The 20,354-nt window shown below is 34.9% G+C and overlaps 1 protein-coding gene across 1 annotated transcript in view; it reads left to right on the forward strand.

The window, feature by feature from the left end:
- PAK3 (p21 (RAC1) activated kinase 3) overlaps positions 1 to 20,354 on the forward strand; it is a 108,305-nt gene that overhangs the window by 67,388 nt on the left and 20,563 nt on the right. The window contains exons 13-15 of the mRNA XM_081276989.1: positions 2,103 to 2,166; positions 18,867 to 18,915; positions 19,138 to 19,250. Coding sequence (XP_081133115.1) covers positions 2,103 to 2,166; positions 18,867 to 18,915; positions 19,138 to 19,250 — 226 coding nt within the window. The remainder of the gene's footprint in view (positions 1 to 2,102; positions 2,167 to 18,866; positions 18,916 to 19,137; positions 19,251 to 20,354) is intronic.

Below are 20,354 nucleotides of genomic sequence, written 5' to 3' on the forward strand. Positions count from 1 at the left end.
TAGGAAGTAAAGAGATGCCAACTTGGTAGGAAACTGAATGAGCCAGTGAGGTAAAGGATGAATCAAAGATGATCATATTTCTGACCAGGCTATAGAGTGGGTGAATTGACAGTAGCACTGATTGAGACTGGAACTAGTAGAAAAAAAGTTATATCAACTCATATTGCCTAAGTGTTATTTAACCTCATGTAAACATAGACTTCCTTTACCAAAAAAAAAAAAAAAAAAATAGCAAGAACCACCTCAACAATCTGATGAATAGTCCATGAGTGAAACACTTTACTAATTTTTTCTGTATATAATTAGATATGAATTAAGCTGTCCATTGGCCCAGAAAATAGATATTGTCTAAATTTGCGTGAGGCATCATCTATAGACACAGCACAGCATTCAAATACATAATTGCTTTTTTAAAAAAAATATTTATTTTTTAGAAGTAGTTGGACACAATATCTTTATTTTGTTTATTTATTTTTATGTGGTGCTGAGGATCAAACCTAGGGCCTCACATGTGCTGCACGAGTGCTCTACTGCTCAGCCACAATCCCAACTCCTACATAATTGCTTTTTAAAAAACATTTTATAGTAGATGGATACAATGCCTTTATTTTATTTGTTTATTTTTATGTGGTGCTGAGGATGGAACCCAGTGCCTCACATGTGCTAAGCAAGTGCTCTGCCCCTGAGCCACAACCCCAGCCCCATAATTTCTTATTCTAATCCATTTAATAGACAAATATTTGTTGAGTGGCAGCCACTGTTCTAGGCACTGAAGTTAGAGGTGAAAAGCCAAATTTCGTGGCCTCCAGGAAAAGCATGTGATTCTCATTAGAGGGATCAGAGAAGACTTCAAAAAGGAGAGTGTTTTAAGATTATATTTAAATGATAATTATGAATTCATGAGTTAGATGGGAAGGGGAATTGGAAAGTCTATATAAAGACCTATCCATTGGATAGTGATGGCATATATATTCAAGGTAGTACAGAGAGAGAGAAGAAGAAGAATACTGAAGAATACTAACACTGGTTAATAGGAGCCAGATGGTACTGGATGGTGAAGGACCTGTGCACAACTAGAGAATTTGGTTTTGATCCTTCAGTGATCAGAAACTTTTAAGTGCTTTCTTAGAGATTGTTTAGAAAACAGGAAAAATAGAGAGTTATTACTAACAAGTACAAGGTACCTTTTGAAAATGATGAAATTTTCTAAAATTACATCATGATGATGTTTACACAAGTCTGCAAATATACTAAAAACTATTGAATTGTGTGCTTTAAATGGCTGAAGTTTATGGTATGTAAATCCTATGTCAATAATGCCATTTAAATATTTGAAGCACTAGTAGGGCCCTAGGTCCAGGGATGTATGTTTTTAAAAAGTGAAACTCTCATTACTTTATGATCAAACTTTGTTCTTCATTATACCCATCCCTATCCCTCATTGTTCTTAGAACAGAACTAGGTGTACAGTAATTACTCAGTAGAAACTTGTACAGCAGAATTGAATGTGGTGTAGTGATTAACTTTATTCCAAGTCAGAGAATTCATCTTTCCAATAATAAAGTTTAATAAAAGTGTCTAAAAAATTCTTAGATGTTTTCATTTCCTAATCTACAATATTATTTTATGAAAACTTTGTGACCAACCCTGTTTTGTTTTCCAAACATCATCAGTTTGTGCTGGGGTTGTGGTTGGATGGTAAAGTGCTTGCCTAGCACATGTGAGGGGAGGCACTGAGTTAGATACTCCACAGCATATAAAAATAAATAAATAAAAATAAAGGTATTGTGTCCATGTACAACTAAAAAAAACATAAAAACATCATCAAACTTTAATATAAGCATCATGGGTAATTATTACTACTTTAATTCATATGTTACTATTTGTTTTTAAAACAAATGAAAAGTAGCATGTTTCATAAATATGGGAGTATTTGCTTAATTTTTGTCATTGAGTTTATTAGAGGGAAATCAATTAATAAGTTTAAATCTCTCTCTCTCTCTCTCTCTCTCTCTCTCTCTCTCTCTCTCTCTCTCTCTCTCTCCCTCTCTCTCTCCCTCCCTCTCTCTCTCCCTCTCCCTCTTTCCCCACCTCTCTCTTAGGAAGCATTGTGAGTGTTGGAGACCCAAAGAAAAAGTACACAAGATTTGAAAAAATTGGTCAAGGGTAAGTGATGGTTATTTGAGATATCAAAAGATGAGCACCAGCAAGAGGTATTAAAATTTAATAACAGCTTGGATTCCTGCCAATTCATGCTTGTCATTTCTTGGATTGTGTTTGCATTTTACAATCTTAATATTGGTCTTTCAAGCTGACAGACTGACTGATAAGTAAACCTACAAACATATTTGCTGGATTCCCAAGGATCTGGTGCCAGAGATTTGACTTAGAAGTCTGTCATGGGCTCTAGGAATCAAAACTTTGCAAAAAGTTCCTGATATTCCTGATCATCAGCTAGACATGGGAACCAGTGTTAGATCACTGGAGCTGAAGGGAGGGGTCAACGGTTCTGCAAGTCAGCTATAATTAGGTATATCTTTTAGGCCTTAGTGTGATACTAAATGGGAGGGCCTGAGTAAGCAGAGTGTTTGAAGTAGAAAAGTTCTGTATAAAAAAAAATTGTGCCTTCCTAAGTCACAATCCTCAACTCATTTGCTTCATTCCTCAATGGTAAATACTACAAGACAGGTTGTAAACGGACAATGTCATGCATTGAAGGGGACTAAGAAAAGAAAATCTGGATTTAGATTTTATTTTAATTGGTGAAGACTCTGGGAGTGCTATCAGTAAAGGTGAGATATACACTCCATTTGGAAATAGCCCTCCAGATCGTTGTTATTCAATATGGTAGTCATTATTTACATTTGGCTGTGGAGCATTTGCAATTTGGCTAGTCCAAATCAAGAGATATGCTATAAATATAAAATATACATCTAATTTTGAAACAATATGAAAAAAATGTGAAATATCTCCTTGGTAAATTGTATATTGATTACATGTTGAAATGATAAAACAACAGATGTTGAATTAAATAAAATATATTATTATAATTAATTGTACTTTTGAAAACCTTTTAAACTGTAACACTAGGAGGTTTATAATAGGGTTTACATTAGGTTCTTTTTCTTTCTAAATATTTTGTTGTTACAAATTGACATAGTTGTGTACATATTTATAGGCAACTGTGTGATGTTTGGTACATGCAAATATCACATAATATTCAAATCAGGGTGAGCATATCTGTCTCCTCCAGTATTTATCACTTCCTTGTGCTGAAAACATTCCAAGTCTTTTCTTCCAGCTTTTTAAAAATATACATTACATTATCATGATCTATAGTCACCACACTGTGAAATAGAGCATCAGAACTTATTTCTCCTAACTATAATTTAGTATCCATGGATGAGTCTGTCCCCAACCCTTCTTCCCCACTACACTCTCCAGCTTCTGGTAACCATTATTTTGCTCTTAACTTCTATAAGATCAACGTTTTTGCATTCTACATATGAGTGAGTTCATGGACTATTTTTCTTTGTCTGGCTTATTTTACTTATTATCCTCCAGTTCCAGTCATGTTGGTGCAAATGACAAGATTTCATTCTTTTTAATGGCTGCATAGTGTTCCATTGCATATATGACCATATTTTCTGAATCCATTCATTAGTTGATGGATACTTGTGTTGATTCTATTTCACTATTGTGAATAGTCCTATAGTAAACAGGGGAGTTCAGATATGTCTTTGACATGCTGATTTGATTTCCTTTGGCTATATTACCAGTAGTGGAATTACTAGGTCATATGGTAATTCTATTTTTAGTATTTGGGGGAACTTCCATTCACATTCTCACTAACAGAATGTGAGGGTTCCCTTTTCTTCACATTATTGCCAACACTTGTTATATTTAGTATTCTTGAAGATAGTCTTTGTTAGTGGAGTGAAATGATACCTCACTGAAATTTTGATTTGTATTTCCCTGATGAGGAGTGATATTTAGCATTATTTTCTGATACCTGTTGGATATTTGTATGTGTTTTTTAAGAAATATCTACTCAGGTCTATTTTTTTTTGTTTTTTTTTTTTGTTTGTTTGTTTGTTTTCCAGTACTGGGGATTGAACCCAGGACCTATCTATTTGTACCCAGCCCTCTAACACTGAGCTATATCCCCAGCCCTATTACCCTTAAAAAAAATTGTATCCTTTTTCACATTGAATTGAGTTTCTGGTATATTCTGAATATTAACTTCTTATCAGATATATAGTTTGTTAATACTTTCTATCATTCTGTAAGTTGTCTCTTTGCTTTATTTTTTTCCCTTTGCTATGCAGAAGCTTTTTGTTTGATATAATACCCTTTGTCCTATTTCCACCTCACATTATCTTTCTAATGGACAGAATTGCTTTAATTGTAGGATTAAATGGGAGCTATATATTTATTTAGTCACAAAGAGCTTTCTTCAAACAAAATTCTTTTTTAGAGGTGGGAATGAGAGATGTTATGATTTTGTTTTGATTGTTCATTCCCACCAAGACCCAACTGAGCCAACAATAGCATTGAATTTAAAAAGGAAAAAAAAGTAAGAAATGGTTTCAGATATCTCCCAGGTAATGAAGCAAGACTAATTCCTACAAGAACAAAGATTAGGCCACCAAGCAACTTTGCATACCAAAGAGGTTTCCCCTTCTGCCTGTTATTTATACCCTGACCTCTAAAGGTGAAAAGTAAAGTTCTTTATTTCTGAGTACCTTTGTAAAGTCCAGATAATCTAAACTAAAACATCAAAGCAGAAATCCTGCTTGCCTTCTGCAGGAAGGTTTATTTTAAATTTCCACTGAGTTCATCATTTTAAAGAATGGTGAAATCACCAGATAGTTCACTTGCAGGCGAACAACCTTTTCATAATCCTTAGAGAATAAGGATTCTATTTTATTTCTGCTTTTGTCTCCTTTAGTATCTAGCATAGTGCTTCCACCCATACTAGGCCTTCAAAAAAATTTATACAGTTATGGTCAACAGCCAACTTCATTTTGGCTGCACTCAAAGTTTAACTACCAAGCTTCCCTCCTCTGCTGCCCCCATTGCTCTGGGACTGTTTTTTGCATCAATAAATATTTGTTGAATTAATGAAAATGTTTGTGTTTATAGCTTTCTCTTTCCTTTGGATTTTCATGTGTGTATGCATGTGTGACTTGTGTGTTTTCACTCTTGCTCTTGCTCTCGTCAATGTATCTTCATCTCCCATAATGATTTAGTCTTTCTCACCACATCTTATTCTTTGTCATTTGGATATTGCACACATCTTTTTTCATGCATGTTTGCTTCCCCTTCTACTGTCCTCTCTGTGTCTGTGTGTCTCTGTCTCTGTCTCTGTCTCTGTCTCTCTCTCTCTCTCTCTCTCTCTCTCTCTCACACACACACACACACACACACATCCCAAATGGTCATAATATAAACTGAAGATATATTTTTATAAAATCAAGATGTATTTTCAAAATAGCTTTTAATATATAATCTAGCAACTTGAATATATTTATTTAATGTGATTTTATCATTTGTTTACTAATTTTATTTTTTGTTCTTAGTATTCTCTGTTAAGTTTAAAGTAAATGAGCAAAATATTTCTTTTTTTTCTGTAGATTCAGAAAACCACTCATATATTAACTTGGTTTTTACTTACATGGCTCTCAATTTATTTTTCCATGAATTACTGGCCTAAATTAGACAAACTAGTTCTACTCTCAATATATAGAGTTTTTATTTTCTTTTCATTAAGTGTGGGGTTTTTATTGTTTTGTTTTACCTATTGTTGTGGCATCATTCAATGCTAGGAATAATCAACCCCAGTATTCGTATTCCATTTTCAGCTTCAGGGAACACGACAGCTCACTCTTGGGAACCAGATTTAAGAAAAAACCTCTTCATTAATCACCCTTGACTACTTGGAAAACTAAATTTTTTCCAGAATGGGTTTCTGCCACTCCAGCATTCAGGCCTGGAGCCAAAGCATTGGGATCCATCATCCATAAGTCAAGTTCAGAATTCCAAGTCTAATAATTTGAAGACATAGCTGAAGAGTCAAAAGCTAAAGATGATGTTATTTCACTCTGTTTGCTGTGAAAAGTGTTCTAAAATTGGCCATTTTGAGCACATGCACACAAAGTGAAATTATGAAGAGAGGTAAGGAGGGGGGAGACAGAGAGAGAAGGAAGAGAAGGAAGAAGAAGGAAGGAAAGAAAGAAAGAAAAAAGGGAGGCATGGAAGGAAGGAAGGTACTTCCCAAATTGTCATTAACAACATGAATTCATCTGAGATGTATGTGGTGGAAACAGAAGAATCTTCACTCTCTAGGATAGTTATGTAAAAGAACTTGTTTGATAAATGTGGTAGGATGAGACAACAAAATCAAATATTTATTTTCCATTAGCAGCCTTCATTGGCAAGCCTGTATAATTCCCAAATAAGTAGTAGCTATGTAACAGAGGGCTGAATTTACTAATGTTGGCAGCTGTTCCCACAGATTTCTCATTAATACATTGAATTCACTTTAAGACCTTTCCTTAAATGAGAATGCACTGAAAAATAAGCCCTTTTTCCCTTCAGTTTCATGTTATATTTTCTCTTCAACAGTGTAATAAAAACATTTGTGAGGCAGCAACTTTAAAGAGATAGTTTAGAACCAGTTTAACAAATACATTTTTCTTTCAGTGAACTTCTATCCTGTGCCTACTATGTATATAATACAGTTCAGAATCAGGTTCTGGGACTTCACAGCGACTTCTGTGTTCATTTTCCCCCTAAATATCTGACAGCGAGAAAAGGGGAATTGTATCAAAATATAAGCATACCCCCCTTCCCCCATGCATATGCCTTTCTCTGATATTTTTGCCCACACACTTATCTTCACACTTATCACACTTACCTTCATCTCCCCCATAGATCCCTCCTTGGCTTCTCTGATCCTAATTGTCCTTTTCTGTCTTCTACCCTTCAGAACCTTATAGATTATACCAGCATCAGCATGTATTTACTTCTTACACCTTAGCTTGTCTAGACAGGTAAAATTCCTTAAAAAGAGGCAAGATTGTAAACTCAGAAAGCTGTGGACAAATTGTTTAATTTCTTTAAGCATCGGTTTCTCCTTCATAGTAAAGCATAATGCACATACTTCATAAATTTTGAAATACAGAGAAGGTATTTAAAGTGCTTAGTGCACTTCATGGCACATAGGTACTTAGTTAATGCTAGTTATTATTAGGAGTGAAAGATTTACCCATGTTCTACTATTATGCAGAGCAGAATACAGCAAGTATTAAAATTTACCTACCAAGAGCTATGGGCAAAGAAAGGGAGTTAAAATGATTTACAACCAGGGAGGGGGTGTGAGGTCAAAATTCTTAGAGCAGTGTACATTTGAGTAGTGACCTGAGAAGATATAAGAGGTTAACAAGTTGGGATTATGGGAAATTTCATTTGAAAGAAATCAAGTGAATATTTACTTTATACTATGGGATTCATTCCCTTTGATATCTGTAGTGTCTGCAAAAGTATCTACTTATAATGTTTAATTTGTTAATTTGTCCTATTTAAATATTTGAAACCACATATTACATAAAATTATATTGATTTGGGGAGATTTTTTCTACTTTTATATTTCACAATCAGTGGCTTTCAAAATATTCATAGGCATATTTAACATTGTTGTTTTTATAATTACTAGAACCTCTTTTTGAGTCTCCCAGCAGCTATCCAAATGTATCATCTGCTTTCTATCTGAGATCTTTGAGATATTAAACTAACATGTGATTGTCCCTCAGTAGTTTATTCCTGCCATAATGTTAAGATGTTTGTTTTCTGAATCTGGCCTATAAAGTTTTATGACATATCCAGTATACCACTCCTTAAATCTTCTGTTACAAATATTCAGATTTTCACAAAAGTAGAGAAAATAGTACAGGAACACTGTGATTAATTTTGCCCAGATTTAACACTTATCAATAATTTTTAATAAAATCAGAATGCCATTATAAGATCTACAAAAAATTAACACTTGTTTGATATTGTCTAACTCCTAGTCTATAATCAGAATTCTACAGGTATCTCAAAATGCTATTTTTACAGTTGATTTGTTCAAACTAACAAGTGAAGATGACCCACACATTGTCTTTCATTGTGTTTGTTAAGTCTCTGTACTTTAAAGTAGTCTCCCTTCTTTTTCCATCATTAGAAAAGTAGGACATCATTAACTTGTTAAACTAGACATCATCTTGCAGAATGTACCTCTTTCTGGACTTGTCTGCTAGTTGCATACAGTATCATTTAACTTGTTCATCTATTCTCTGTATTTCCTATAAATGAGTGTTAGCTGTACAGGCTTAGTAAGATTCAAGTTCAGCATTTGGAAAGAGTTTTCATAGGTGGTGCTCTATCTATTTTGTATTCCATCACATCAGGATGCATTGTCCAATTGTCCTGTATTTAATGATGAGTAGATTGACTGGAGGATTCATTGGGTAACTTTCACCTTCCATGTAAAGTTACCCATCAACTTTTCATCCAATAGTTTCATCTATTGATGATTGTTGCTAAAATCAATTATTTCACCGGGGATTGAAAAATAGGGATTTTCTAAATCTGTCATTCTTCCATATTTGCTAGCTAGAATATTTTATGTGTGCTTGGTAGTAGGGATTGAACAAAGGGGTGCTCTACCACTGAGCCACATATCTAGCCCTTTTTAAAAAAAATATATAAAAAATATTTTTTAGTTGTAGATGGACACAATACCTTTATTTTATTTGTTTATTTATTTTTATATGCTGCTGAGGATCGAACCCACATGCAAGTGCTCTATCACTGAGCCACACCCCCAACCCACTAACTGATTTTTTTTTTGTGGAGCTGGGGATTGAACCCAGGACCTTGTATATGTAAAGCAAGCACTCTACCAACTGAGCTATATTCCCAGCCCTATATCTACCCCTTTTTATTTTTTATTTTGAAACAGAGTCTTGTTAAGTTGCTGAGGTTGGTCTCAAACTTGTGATCCTCCTGCCTTAGCCTCTCAAGTAGATGGGATTACAGGCATGTGTTACTAGCACCCAGCTTAGAATTTTTTTTAAGAACTATACTTCATCAGCTAGGGCTCTTTAGCTACCCTAAAATGTAGTCATGCAAGAAAGTCAAGATGAATTCTTTCTTTTTTTTTTTTTTTTTGGTAGAGTTGGATCAAACCTAGGGCCAAATCCTTCGTTATTATTGCCAATTCAGTATAAGGAGTTGGTACCCACGTTACTTCCAAAAGTTTCCAATGAGTGGTGGTTTTATTTTATATTTTTAGGAAGGGAAGAAAGCTTTATCTTTTATTTAAAAGCATTCTTATAAACTCATGAGTTTATGCATTTTGTTTCATTTTCATTCATCAGTATTTTTAAAATATTTTTTTCAGTTGTTAATGAACCTTTATTTTATTCATTTATTTGTATGCAGTGCTGAGAATTAAACCCAGTGCCTCAAACATGTGAGGCAAACACTCTAACACTAAGCCACAACCCCAGCCCATTCATCAGTATTTTTAATGATCAGACTATTCCATCTTTAGTTAATGGAAACCCCTTTTACTGTATTGACTTTGAAAGAGATCTTTTAAAAGCTTATTTAGGACATCTAATACTTGTACTTATAAGACGACTCCCCCAGAAATAATTTATGCGCATCCTTTCTTTTCTAATTCTAACAGGTACTCTCTATGGATATCTACAACTAGCACTGAATATTTCAACCTAATACATATTTCCCAAACTGTATTTTGATGATTAAGACCAAATTAACCAATCAAAGTGTGAAATATGATATATCAAGAACTATGTAATGTTTTGAACAACCAACAATAAAAAAAATTTAAAAAACCCAAATGAACCTTGTATTTGAACACAGTGCATCTCTCTCTATTTCTCTCATATTTTTTAACACAGTGGCAACAGACTATATTTCCCCTTTTCTATTATGAGCCTCTCTTTTTCTGTTTTAGAGATGGTTTCATATCAGTAGTTTATTCTTTTTTATATAATTTTATTTTATTTATTTATTTTTATGTGGTGTGGAGGATCAAACCCAGTGCCTCATGTGTGCTAGGCCAGTGCTCTGCTACTGAGCTACAACCCCAATCCAGTACTTCATTCTTTTTAAAAGATCCATAGGGTTTTATTGTTTGGATTAACTATAAATTATTTAAGCAGGCCCCGATTGATAGACATTTAGTTTCTTTCTGATATTTGCTATTACAAACAAGGCTTCAATGCATATCCTTACAGATAAACCATTTGACACTTATGTAAATTTATAATTAGGATAAATTCCTAAGTGTGGGATTGTTGTGTGAAAAGATAGTTGCCCTTCATAGAGGTTGTTTCATTTCATTGAACACTCCACCAACGATAATGAGTATGCCTGTTTGCTAGCCATCTTGCCAACACAGCTGTATTCATTTATTTGACATTATAATACTATAACAAAAACCCTTCCCTACAATGATTATTAAGAGGGAAATATATAAGAAAGCAACTCTTAACAAGAAAGCATGTGGCAATACAAAAGGCTGTCATGCAGAATTCATCGCCAGTGTAGATCAGCTGTATGATATTTTCTACCCAGATTAATACAGCCATGTACCTATGTTTGATAGAAAGTGACAATGGGAATATTTCATGAAACCATTTTCCTCCCAGAGGTAAAACTATGTTTCTGGCCAAAGGAATTTTGTCTAACATGTGAATCTTTGCCAATCATTTCATTATACAGAATGGTAACATAATCAATTCATTGATAATTACAAACAAACTTTAGTACTAGCTCATGTGTAATAAAACAAGCTTTCAGTCCCTGTGCCTCTAAATTAGTTTTAGTTTTTTGTTTGTTTTCTTTTTTATCAGTTCTTTTTGGTAATACGTGACAGTAAAGTCTTATTCAAATTAGGACCCCAGACTTGTGGATGTTTTAAGGCTTGAGAAAGTAAATATACCATGTTAGGTATTTTCAAACAACCTCACCATTCAATGAGGAGCCCCCTTTTTATTACATCAAGTTCCTTTATCGAATATGAATAGTTTTAAGTCTTGTATCTTAAAGATTTGATAAATAACAGCTTGGTTTAGAGAATATAACAAAGCAGTGTATGACCACAGAACTGAGGGATAAGCACTGAAAATAAAACATCTGACTTGTTTCTGTTGTTGCTCATGAAACTATGGCAAGAGCAAAAGTGGTGTGTAGTGTGTTTACAGAAATTATTCTTTGGGTAGGACCACCCACCACAAAAGTATTTGCTTCCTCATTGGATCTATTTTGGGCCACACAAGGTAGATCACTGCTATGAAGCACTAAATAGTTGTAGTCTGAGCTCTATAATAGGCTTTGTGATGTAAGAGATTGGAAATACATTAGCATTTGTGAAGAACAGTGTTTATAGAGTGTAGGGAGATGCCCTTTGTTCTACTTAATGCTCTTAAATGCCCTGTGTTGTGTGTAAAGAAAGATGATGCCACTCAATCAGCCATCATTAGCAGGGTTTGCACGTTGAGTTGTTTTTTCCAGCCATAGTAATGAGCTTGTATTAAGCCACCTGCCCTCCTTTCCTGTCCAGGCCTTCTTGAACCCAATGGGCACACTGTGAAGCAGCTGCTTAGACTTATGTTGGAGTGAGTAGCTGAGAGTTATCTGGACTTTCCAGGGATTAAGCCCTGTGACTGTGGCCTCATTATCACTGGACTGTAACCCACTGAGCTCCCCAGCCCCAAACCCATAATGTGTTACAGCTCTATTTAAAAGTAGATGACCATGAATACTCTGGGAAAAGTCATGCCCAACTAAAGAAGAGAAAATTCCCTGTTAAAAATTATAATCCTGGGGACTGGGGTTGTAGCTCAGTGGTAGGGTGCTTACTGAGCCAGTGTGCAGCAGTGGGCTCAATCCTCAGCACCACATAAAAATAAAGAAAGAAACTAAAGGTATTGCGTCCACCTACAACTAAAAAGAATACTTTTTAAAAGTTATAATTCTACTAATTAAACATTATGCCATCTGGCCCCAACTGCATTCTGTATATTTAGAAAGGTAGCAAGGTAACATGATTTTTTTTTTAAATTGGTTGTTCAAAACATTACATAGTTCTTGATATATCATATTTCACACTTTGATTCAAGTGGGTTATGAACTCCCATTTTTACCCCGTATACAGATTGCAGAATCACATCAGTTACACTTCCACTGATTTACATATTGACATACTCATGTCTGTTGTATTCTGCTGCCTTTCCTATCCTCTACTATCGTAACATGAATTTTTACATAACTTTTTTTTTTACCTTAGAGATGCACTTTTGAAAAGTAAATTACACAAAAGACAACCCTCTGAAATTTCTTTATGAGAACATTATTGCATGCAGTGGTTACACTATTCATTTCCATCCTTGAGCCCTGAAGGGTTTATTTCTCAACAAAACAAGTAAATATATGGTAGTGTCAAGAAATACACATATTTGTATATTTTTATGTCAAGTACATTAATATAGAGAGGCAGTTTCTACACAGGGTCCTCTAAGTAGTGACTTTCTTAAATATTCAGAAGAAGATAAAGTTGAGTCCTAACAACTAACACCAGGTCCTGTCGCCTTCAGCCACATAATAATCTTAACTGACTCAGAAACCAGGAGAACCAGCTTGTATGGTTATATCAAAAGAATCAAACATACCATGTCCTGAGACAAACTAAATGGCTTAAAGGGGACACATGGACTAAGTAAGCAGAAAATTAGAGGCAAGATAAATATTTGAGAGTGGGAGCAGCTTAGCATAATGGATACAATTGTGACCATGAGGAAGTACCACACATGCACTTAGCATTGATGAAAAATGTTAATGATCTATTTCAAACAGAAATGATAGTTAAGAGCACGGGCTACATTTTTAAGCTCAGCTGCTGATTAACTGCATAACCTTGGGGGCAAGCTACTTACCATTTCCCAGTTTCTATTATTCATTTGTAAAATGAGGATAATGGGGTTGTATAGGGTGAAGATTAAGTGAGATCTTCTATTTACTGAGAGCTAGCAGAAAGTCTCAATAAATGATACAGGCTTTTCTAGCAGCAGTAGAAGTAAGAGTAGATGTAAAAAATAACCATCCTAAATGGATTTTAAAATCCGTACCATGACTGCATTGGCACTATATATATATATGTGTGTGTATATATATAGTAGAACCTTACATGGAGATATTGCCTATCCTTCAGGTTTCCTCACTCTTATTCCCACTAGGCTCACATTGGACCTCATTGAGCTCTTTAGTCCTCATGTCTTTTTCTTTTTCCCAAGTCCATGAGCTTCATTTTAGCTTCACTTCCTTGCCCTTCTTTCCCTCCTTTAATTCATTTCCATGCTGAAATCATGGTGATTTATCTAACCCTTTTAGCTCCACCATGCTGCTGCTTTGGCAGCTACTCAGGTTTATGGTTTGACATTGGCTCTTAGCAGGAAATATCAAAACCTGATGAAGAGTGCTGATAATTAAATTGACTTGTCAGGAAAAATAGTGAATTTTTTTTTTTCCTTGCTAGACCGTTTGGGCTAGATGCCAGTGTTTCCATTTGAGTATTATGCACTTGGCCACATCAGGGACAGACTGTTGATAAAGTATCTAATGTGATGTGGAGAATTCATCACAACTGTAATTAATGATGAATGAACAATGTGTTGGTTTAATATTCTTTAACTGGAGTGTAGGTTAACCCTAAGGTCTGTAATTCAGAGTTAGGAGCCCTTTGTTACTTACTGGTTGTGTCATATTACACATATACTTCCCCTCTTGGGGCTTCAGTTTTCTTATCTGCAATAAGGAGGTAAAACTGGATGATCTCTATTTCCCTTGAGTTTTAATAATGCATAATTTCTTTTTGCCATCTAAGGAACTGAGATTTGGAATAAATAAAATCCCGAGCATAAACATATGTTCTCTCTACAGCAATCTTTGACTTCAATATAATAGGAATGGAAGGATAATAAGGATGAATGTAATTAAGTGGCTTCATAAAAATCGAATTGACAATATGGACCATTTTAGCATAACAGCTCCAGTATGTCAGTGAATTAGGAGTGTTAACCTCCATCTTTGTTAGATTGATTTCTAGTATCTGTATAACCCACAGAGCTGAAAGTTACTGATTTTTTTTTTTTTTTTGTACAAGGGATTGAACTCAGGGGCACCTAGCCACTGAGCCACATCCCCAGTCCTTTCTTATATTTTATTTAGACACAGGATCTCACTGAGTTGCTTATGGTCTTGCTAATTGCTGAGGCTGGCTCTGCACTCATGATCTTCCTGCTTCTGCCTCCTGAGCCACTGGGATTACAGGCATGCACCACTGGGACTAGCCAGACTCTCTCTCTCTCTCTCTCTCTCTCTCTCTCTCTCTTTTCTTTTCTTTTCTTTCTTTCTTTCTTTCTTTCTTTCTTTATTTATTTTTGTTAAAGTGAATTAAAATTTATTTTGTAAAATATATATTGAGATACTTTAAGATACTCCAGGATACTTTAGGAATCAGTGTGATACATGTTTGGCTTAAAGATTGTTTCTTTTGAAGTACATATATATATACATATATATATATATACATATATACTACTGTGCTTCAACTATTACAAGAAGAGGTCTTCTCACCTTCACCACCAAGACCTCTATAATAGTCTCTATGAACCCCAGATTGTAAATAATTTTGATGAGTATATTGTATTTATTAAGTAATTGTTTATTTCTTATACTTAAATACACAAAAAGAAAATGCATATAACTGTGCTGGGGCTATAGCTCAATGGAAGAGTGCTTGCCTAGCACATGTGAGGCACTGGGCTCTATTCTCAGCACCATGTAAAAATAAATAAAATAAAGGTATTGTGTCCATCTACAACTAAATTTTTTAAAATGCATATAACTTAACTATTGCCTAGAGCCTTCTGGCCATCATGCAATATCTAACATAATCATTAGTTAATATAATTCCAGCTAAAATAACATGTATATGATATTTGAATTAGTTGCATTCAGATGAATGTTGAATTTCTGTTATGAATTTTGAGATATCAAATATCTTGAAAACTTCCAGGCACTTAAAGAGCTTCCTAGTCATCCACGGACTACCATCAATCAAATAATAATTATCATTATCACTAATATTTACTGGACAAATAGTATAGGTCAGGAATGTTTACATTTTAAGCACTGTAGACATTTAATCCTCCTTCAATCTTGAGTCATAGTGAGATTAAATTATTTACCCAGTGTCATACAACTAGGAAGTAGTTGAATGTGAACCAGGGGAGGTTAGGATGAAAAGGAATAAGGTATACTGATCTCAGCCCAGTGATAGGCAATGAAAATTCTTCAATAAATGAGTCTTAAAATTTTTTGACATCTGTTGAAGGGAGAGATTTGCACTTACACCACTGAATCTTAGATTGTTAGAATATAGAAATACAGTAGACTTGGGGTACAAAGAACTATTAGGCATGCTGAGATGGAGCTAGGGATAAGGCACTAAATTTCACTGTGCAGATTATACTTGAGTATGTGCATTTTAGTTGAGGGTTCTACAAAGACTGGAATTGGGTAAACCAATCACTTACTAATCAAAGCAATGAATTCCAACCAACTAGCAACATGTTTGTTTTTGGGGTGGTAAATAGGATGGAGAGTATATCACTATTTTAATACTGGGAACAAGGGTGAGGGGAAAGGGGAAAATGGCTCCCACTAAATAATTATGTATACGCAGTCAGGTGGGGGAAGGGGAAATGAGGGGGGGGAGTTCATTTTTAGTTAATAACTGATGATCTAGAGTTTCAGGGTCTGTAAACCTCTGTGAATTAGGAATTTGTGGCAATTCTATACCACTGAGTGTCGTAAAACCCAGGATATTAGGATTCCAGGGTTAGAATCCAGCAATTTTAAGACAATAAAATGCTGAAGGAATTAGGGGACAGAAACCCCAAAGGATTTGCAAGGTAAAGCTCAAGAGATGTTAAACACTAATCCCCCTTTCACTCCAAGTCAATCACAGTTTTAGGTCCTAGTACAGTGAAATGGACTTGAGGTTGGAGGAATGCTGGTAGAGGATAAGGGGAGTTGCCTGGGCTGGCATTTTGGGCCTTCCTCCCCAGATTTAGCTGGACCAGCTCCCATTTTAATTGTTTTATATTGAGGGTTCCTGCATGTGGTTTCATTTGATAACAGTGTTCCAAGCTTAAAAGAAAAAGACAAAAACACTTCCCTAGGGAGAAAAAAAGATGTGGAACCTCTATAAAGTGTTCCACTTTATCACCCTTAACCTCTGTCCTTTGGAAAATAAAGACAGATGCTAGCAAGGATGTTTTGGCTGGGAGACTGGGAAGGGCCAACCAAGAACTCAGTGAATCAGTCATCCTGTACTAGGAAAGTAGTAACAGCAGTAAAATCAGATAATAATAAAAGTTACCATATTAAGCATCAACTGTGATCCAGGCACAGGGCTAAATACTTACCTAGATTTTGCTGTTTGAGTCTCTGCACTCCTAAGAGATAGGTACTACTATTACCTGACTTTGCAAATATCATTACTCTTTTGCATCTGAAGGAGTTGTGAAAATGGCCTAAATATGTAAAGATATACAAATGAATTTAAAATTGTATTTTGCAATTCAGTATAAGAAGTTGCTCAGGGATTATTCCAGCTATAATATACACCAGGTTGAGATGATCTATCTATTCCTTTGAACTTAGAACAGCTCTGAATTCAGAAGAAAAAAAAATCACATTCTGGCCCTTAAAGTGAGGAATGTCTTATAGCTTATTCCAAGAGGAAGTGTTTTTATGTAGACTTAAGTAGAAGAAATGTTTTCTTCAATGGAAAAAATTCTTATTGCAATCATATGCTTGCTTGAGGATATTTTTATTAATGTGTTAATTCAGCAGATATTTGTTGGGCACTAACTATGTTCTCTGAACCCAGAATCAGAAACACAAAATGGAGAGAATAATTTATTTAATATAATCCTCAAACCTAAGAAATTTCTATAATTATCAATTCCAGGTTTAGTGGTCTCTATTTTGTGTGATTTTTCAGCTTAGTTGGAATAGATATTTAAAACTCATGCAGGATGTGGAGGGAAGTACAGTTGTTGGTTATAGATGATAGAATTAAAGAGCTTTAGGAACAAAGTAGCCCATTCCCTATACTTTACATGTGAGAGAGTCAGATGACCTTAATTATAAATTGTATAACCTTGGCCAGGTTACTCAACTTCTCTCAACTTAGGGTCCTCATATATACCATGAAAATGATAGATTTTCCTTATATAGAAATAAGGTAAAGAATACATAAAATAAGCTACATGGACTGGGGTTGTAACTCAAATGGTACAGCATTTGTCTAGCACGTATGAGGCACTGGATTAGATTTTTAGCGCTGCATTTAAATAAATAAAGGTCCATCGACAACTTTAAAAATATTTAAAAATAAGAGAAGTTATATGAAGTTTGTCACAGTGTCTTGCACGCACACACACTATATGCTCAATATATTTTGCTGTTATTGTGATCACTATTTTTCATGTGAGAGGATTAAAACAGTAAAAGGAAATGCATTGCTCCAAGGTCATATAGGCTGTTGATAGTATGCCAAATATTAGAGCTCCGATCTCTGCCAATAGTCAAATATTCCTTATACTACACTACCCATTTTTTTCCTGGGACCAGGTAATATAAAATTCCTAGGCTTATGAGAAATATTTTGGCTCACCCAGGGAGAAGAAGAGAGAAGAAATACTAGGAAATACCAGACATAAGAAAAGAGTGTCTGGACTCAGAAAACAAAACAACATAAGGGATAAATGGAGAGTAAAAGAGAAACAACAATTACCAGAGAGTTTAGATAGGAAAGTGGGAGCATTACAATGCCTAGTGGATCACAGGACTGATTTAAAACCTAATTCCTTTATTTACCACAGATGAAATTGACAGTATTTTTTTTTCCTTTTTATTGGGGGTGGAGGTGAAAGAATGGTTCAAAATGCAGGTGTGGTTCACAGAAAGTTACTGTGAATTTAACTTTATAATTTCTATTTTTAAGCATGGGAACACTGTAATTGATGTTAGAATAGAAGCCTGAATACTACCAGTCCTTAAGGAATGATGGAGTTTAAAAGGGTATTTGGCTAAAGCAATACTTCAGCTAACTAATGCCATAATAAAACCACATTATTACTTTTTGTAGCTACAGTACTGGTACAGCACTGAGAGTGGTTGATTAGTTAGATGAACATATTCTTAAAAATTAGAAATATATTAAAAGAGCCACACTGTTCTTCTGCTGAAAGTGAAGGTTAATTTCTACTTGCCTAAGCAAAAGGTGATGTTGCCTTTGCTAAACTAGATTTCAGTTTAAGCAGAGGCCCTCAATTTTCATTGTTGTACGAGTTGAGGAATATTCAGAATATTTCAGTAGTTTCCCATAATTGCATAGAGCATGGCCCAGAAACTGGTGCCAAAAAATCTTGACTGGAGTTTCTAGCCCACCACAAGGGATAGACAGTGAATGATTCAGGTGTAATTATAAAGAGGTTGTTCCAATATTGTGCACTTAAAATTTTGTTAAAAGGGTAGATCTTATGCTCAATGTCCTTACCATGATAATAATTTTTTAAAATATGCTCTTGTTTTACTTCATCCTTTAATCTTGACTTTGCTAATTTTCCTCGCCTGCAAATAACCAGTATTTTGTTGCAAGTGAAATACATTGGTAACACCTTTATTGCTTATTCATTTGATAAATTTCACCTTCACAGGGCATCGGGTACTGTTTATACAGCACTTGACATTGCAACAGGACAAGAGGTTAGTGCTAACATTTATTCCTGATTATTTTCCTTTATTCATATTTATTCCTTGTTAATGACATCTCTTATGAAAAAATGTAGATAATTTACTCATGGATTTGTGGTACAGAGAAAGAGCTTAGTAAATAATTTGTATGCCTCATTCTGTGTTCCCAAAATATTGATGTTTGTGTTTATTGTGACAATTATGAGTCATTCTCATATTTTCATCATCATTCAGGTGGCCATAAAGCAGATGAACCTTCAACAACAACCCAAAAAAGAATTAATTATTAATGAAATTCTGGTTATGAGGGAAAATAAGAATCCCAATATTGTTAATTACTTAGATAGGTAAGTGTTTTCTCTCATTATGTATGTGTTGTTCTTATGGGATGGCCTTTTCTTGGTAAATTATTTTATTGGGCTTTTATTAATTTAACAGTCAAATATTTCTCAAATGCTACAAAGTAGTAGAGTGTGAGATACATGGCTAACCTTTTACCCACTTATCTTTGACCGCCCATCAAACATGACAGGTTTTATGGGTTTGGTTCTAAACATAAACAGTTTGTGTAATTTCTACTTGCAGATTGTGGCTCCACATTGGCAGGAAATAGAGAGCGGTGGTGCTTTAAGCATTTCTTTTAGTGTTTGTTTGGAGTGGGTAAGATCTCTAGGAGGCTGAATGAAGAAAGGCTGACTACAATGGCACTGCTTTAATGGGTGCTTTGTGAGGAACTGACAGTGAGGTCTAGAGAATTGAGACTTTAATCTTAAACCTTTTTCTAAACCAGGTAATTAATGTTTCTTTCATCAGTAGTATTAGCAGTGTTATAAATAGGCATTTAAAGACAGCACTAACTCTTCACTTGTGGTTAACATCTGTCTCTTTCAGTTTCAGTAATTGTTTGTTTAGCACAACTCTGCTGTTCTGAGGGAATACAAAAGAAAAGGCTAGTTCTTCAACCTCCATGAGCTTAAGATCTTGCTGTCTGAATTTTAGACCAGGTAGATCAATGATATTGGAAGGAGGAAAAAAGGAGGATGGAAATTGAGAGTCATGATCAGTGTTTCATAAAATGCCCTTGGGGACTCACTTGCAGCAAAGTGACCCTGTGCATTCATAATTTTGTCAAAATAGTATTTGCACTTGTAGAAATGCAGGTTTCTGGGCTGCTTGCCATAACTCATGAAATGGACCCAGTGAATTTTCATTTTTAATAGACTCCCCAGTGCATCTTATGGACATTGTAGTTTAATTTCACAGTGATGTGGGCATAAAGGCACATCAAGGGTCCTTCCATTAGTTATAAATCATCACTCTTGCTAAGCAAGGAACCAGAGACCCAATGATACTACTTAAGTGTCTAAACATGGCCCCAAGTTATTTTCTATAACTTCATGCTCTTTGCCTGTATACTAAGGCTCTGGTGACCTCTGTGCCCATATTTGATC

This window comes from Spermophilus citellus (genome assembly GCF_964194105.1).
Source record: "Spermophilus citellus genome assembly, chromosome: X".
In the NCBI taxonomy this organism is placed as follows: domain Eukaryota; kingdom Metazoa; phylum Chordata; class Mammalia; order Rodentia; family Sciuridae; genus Spermophilus; species Spermophilus citellus.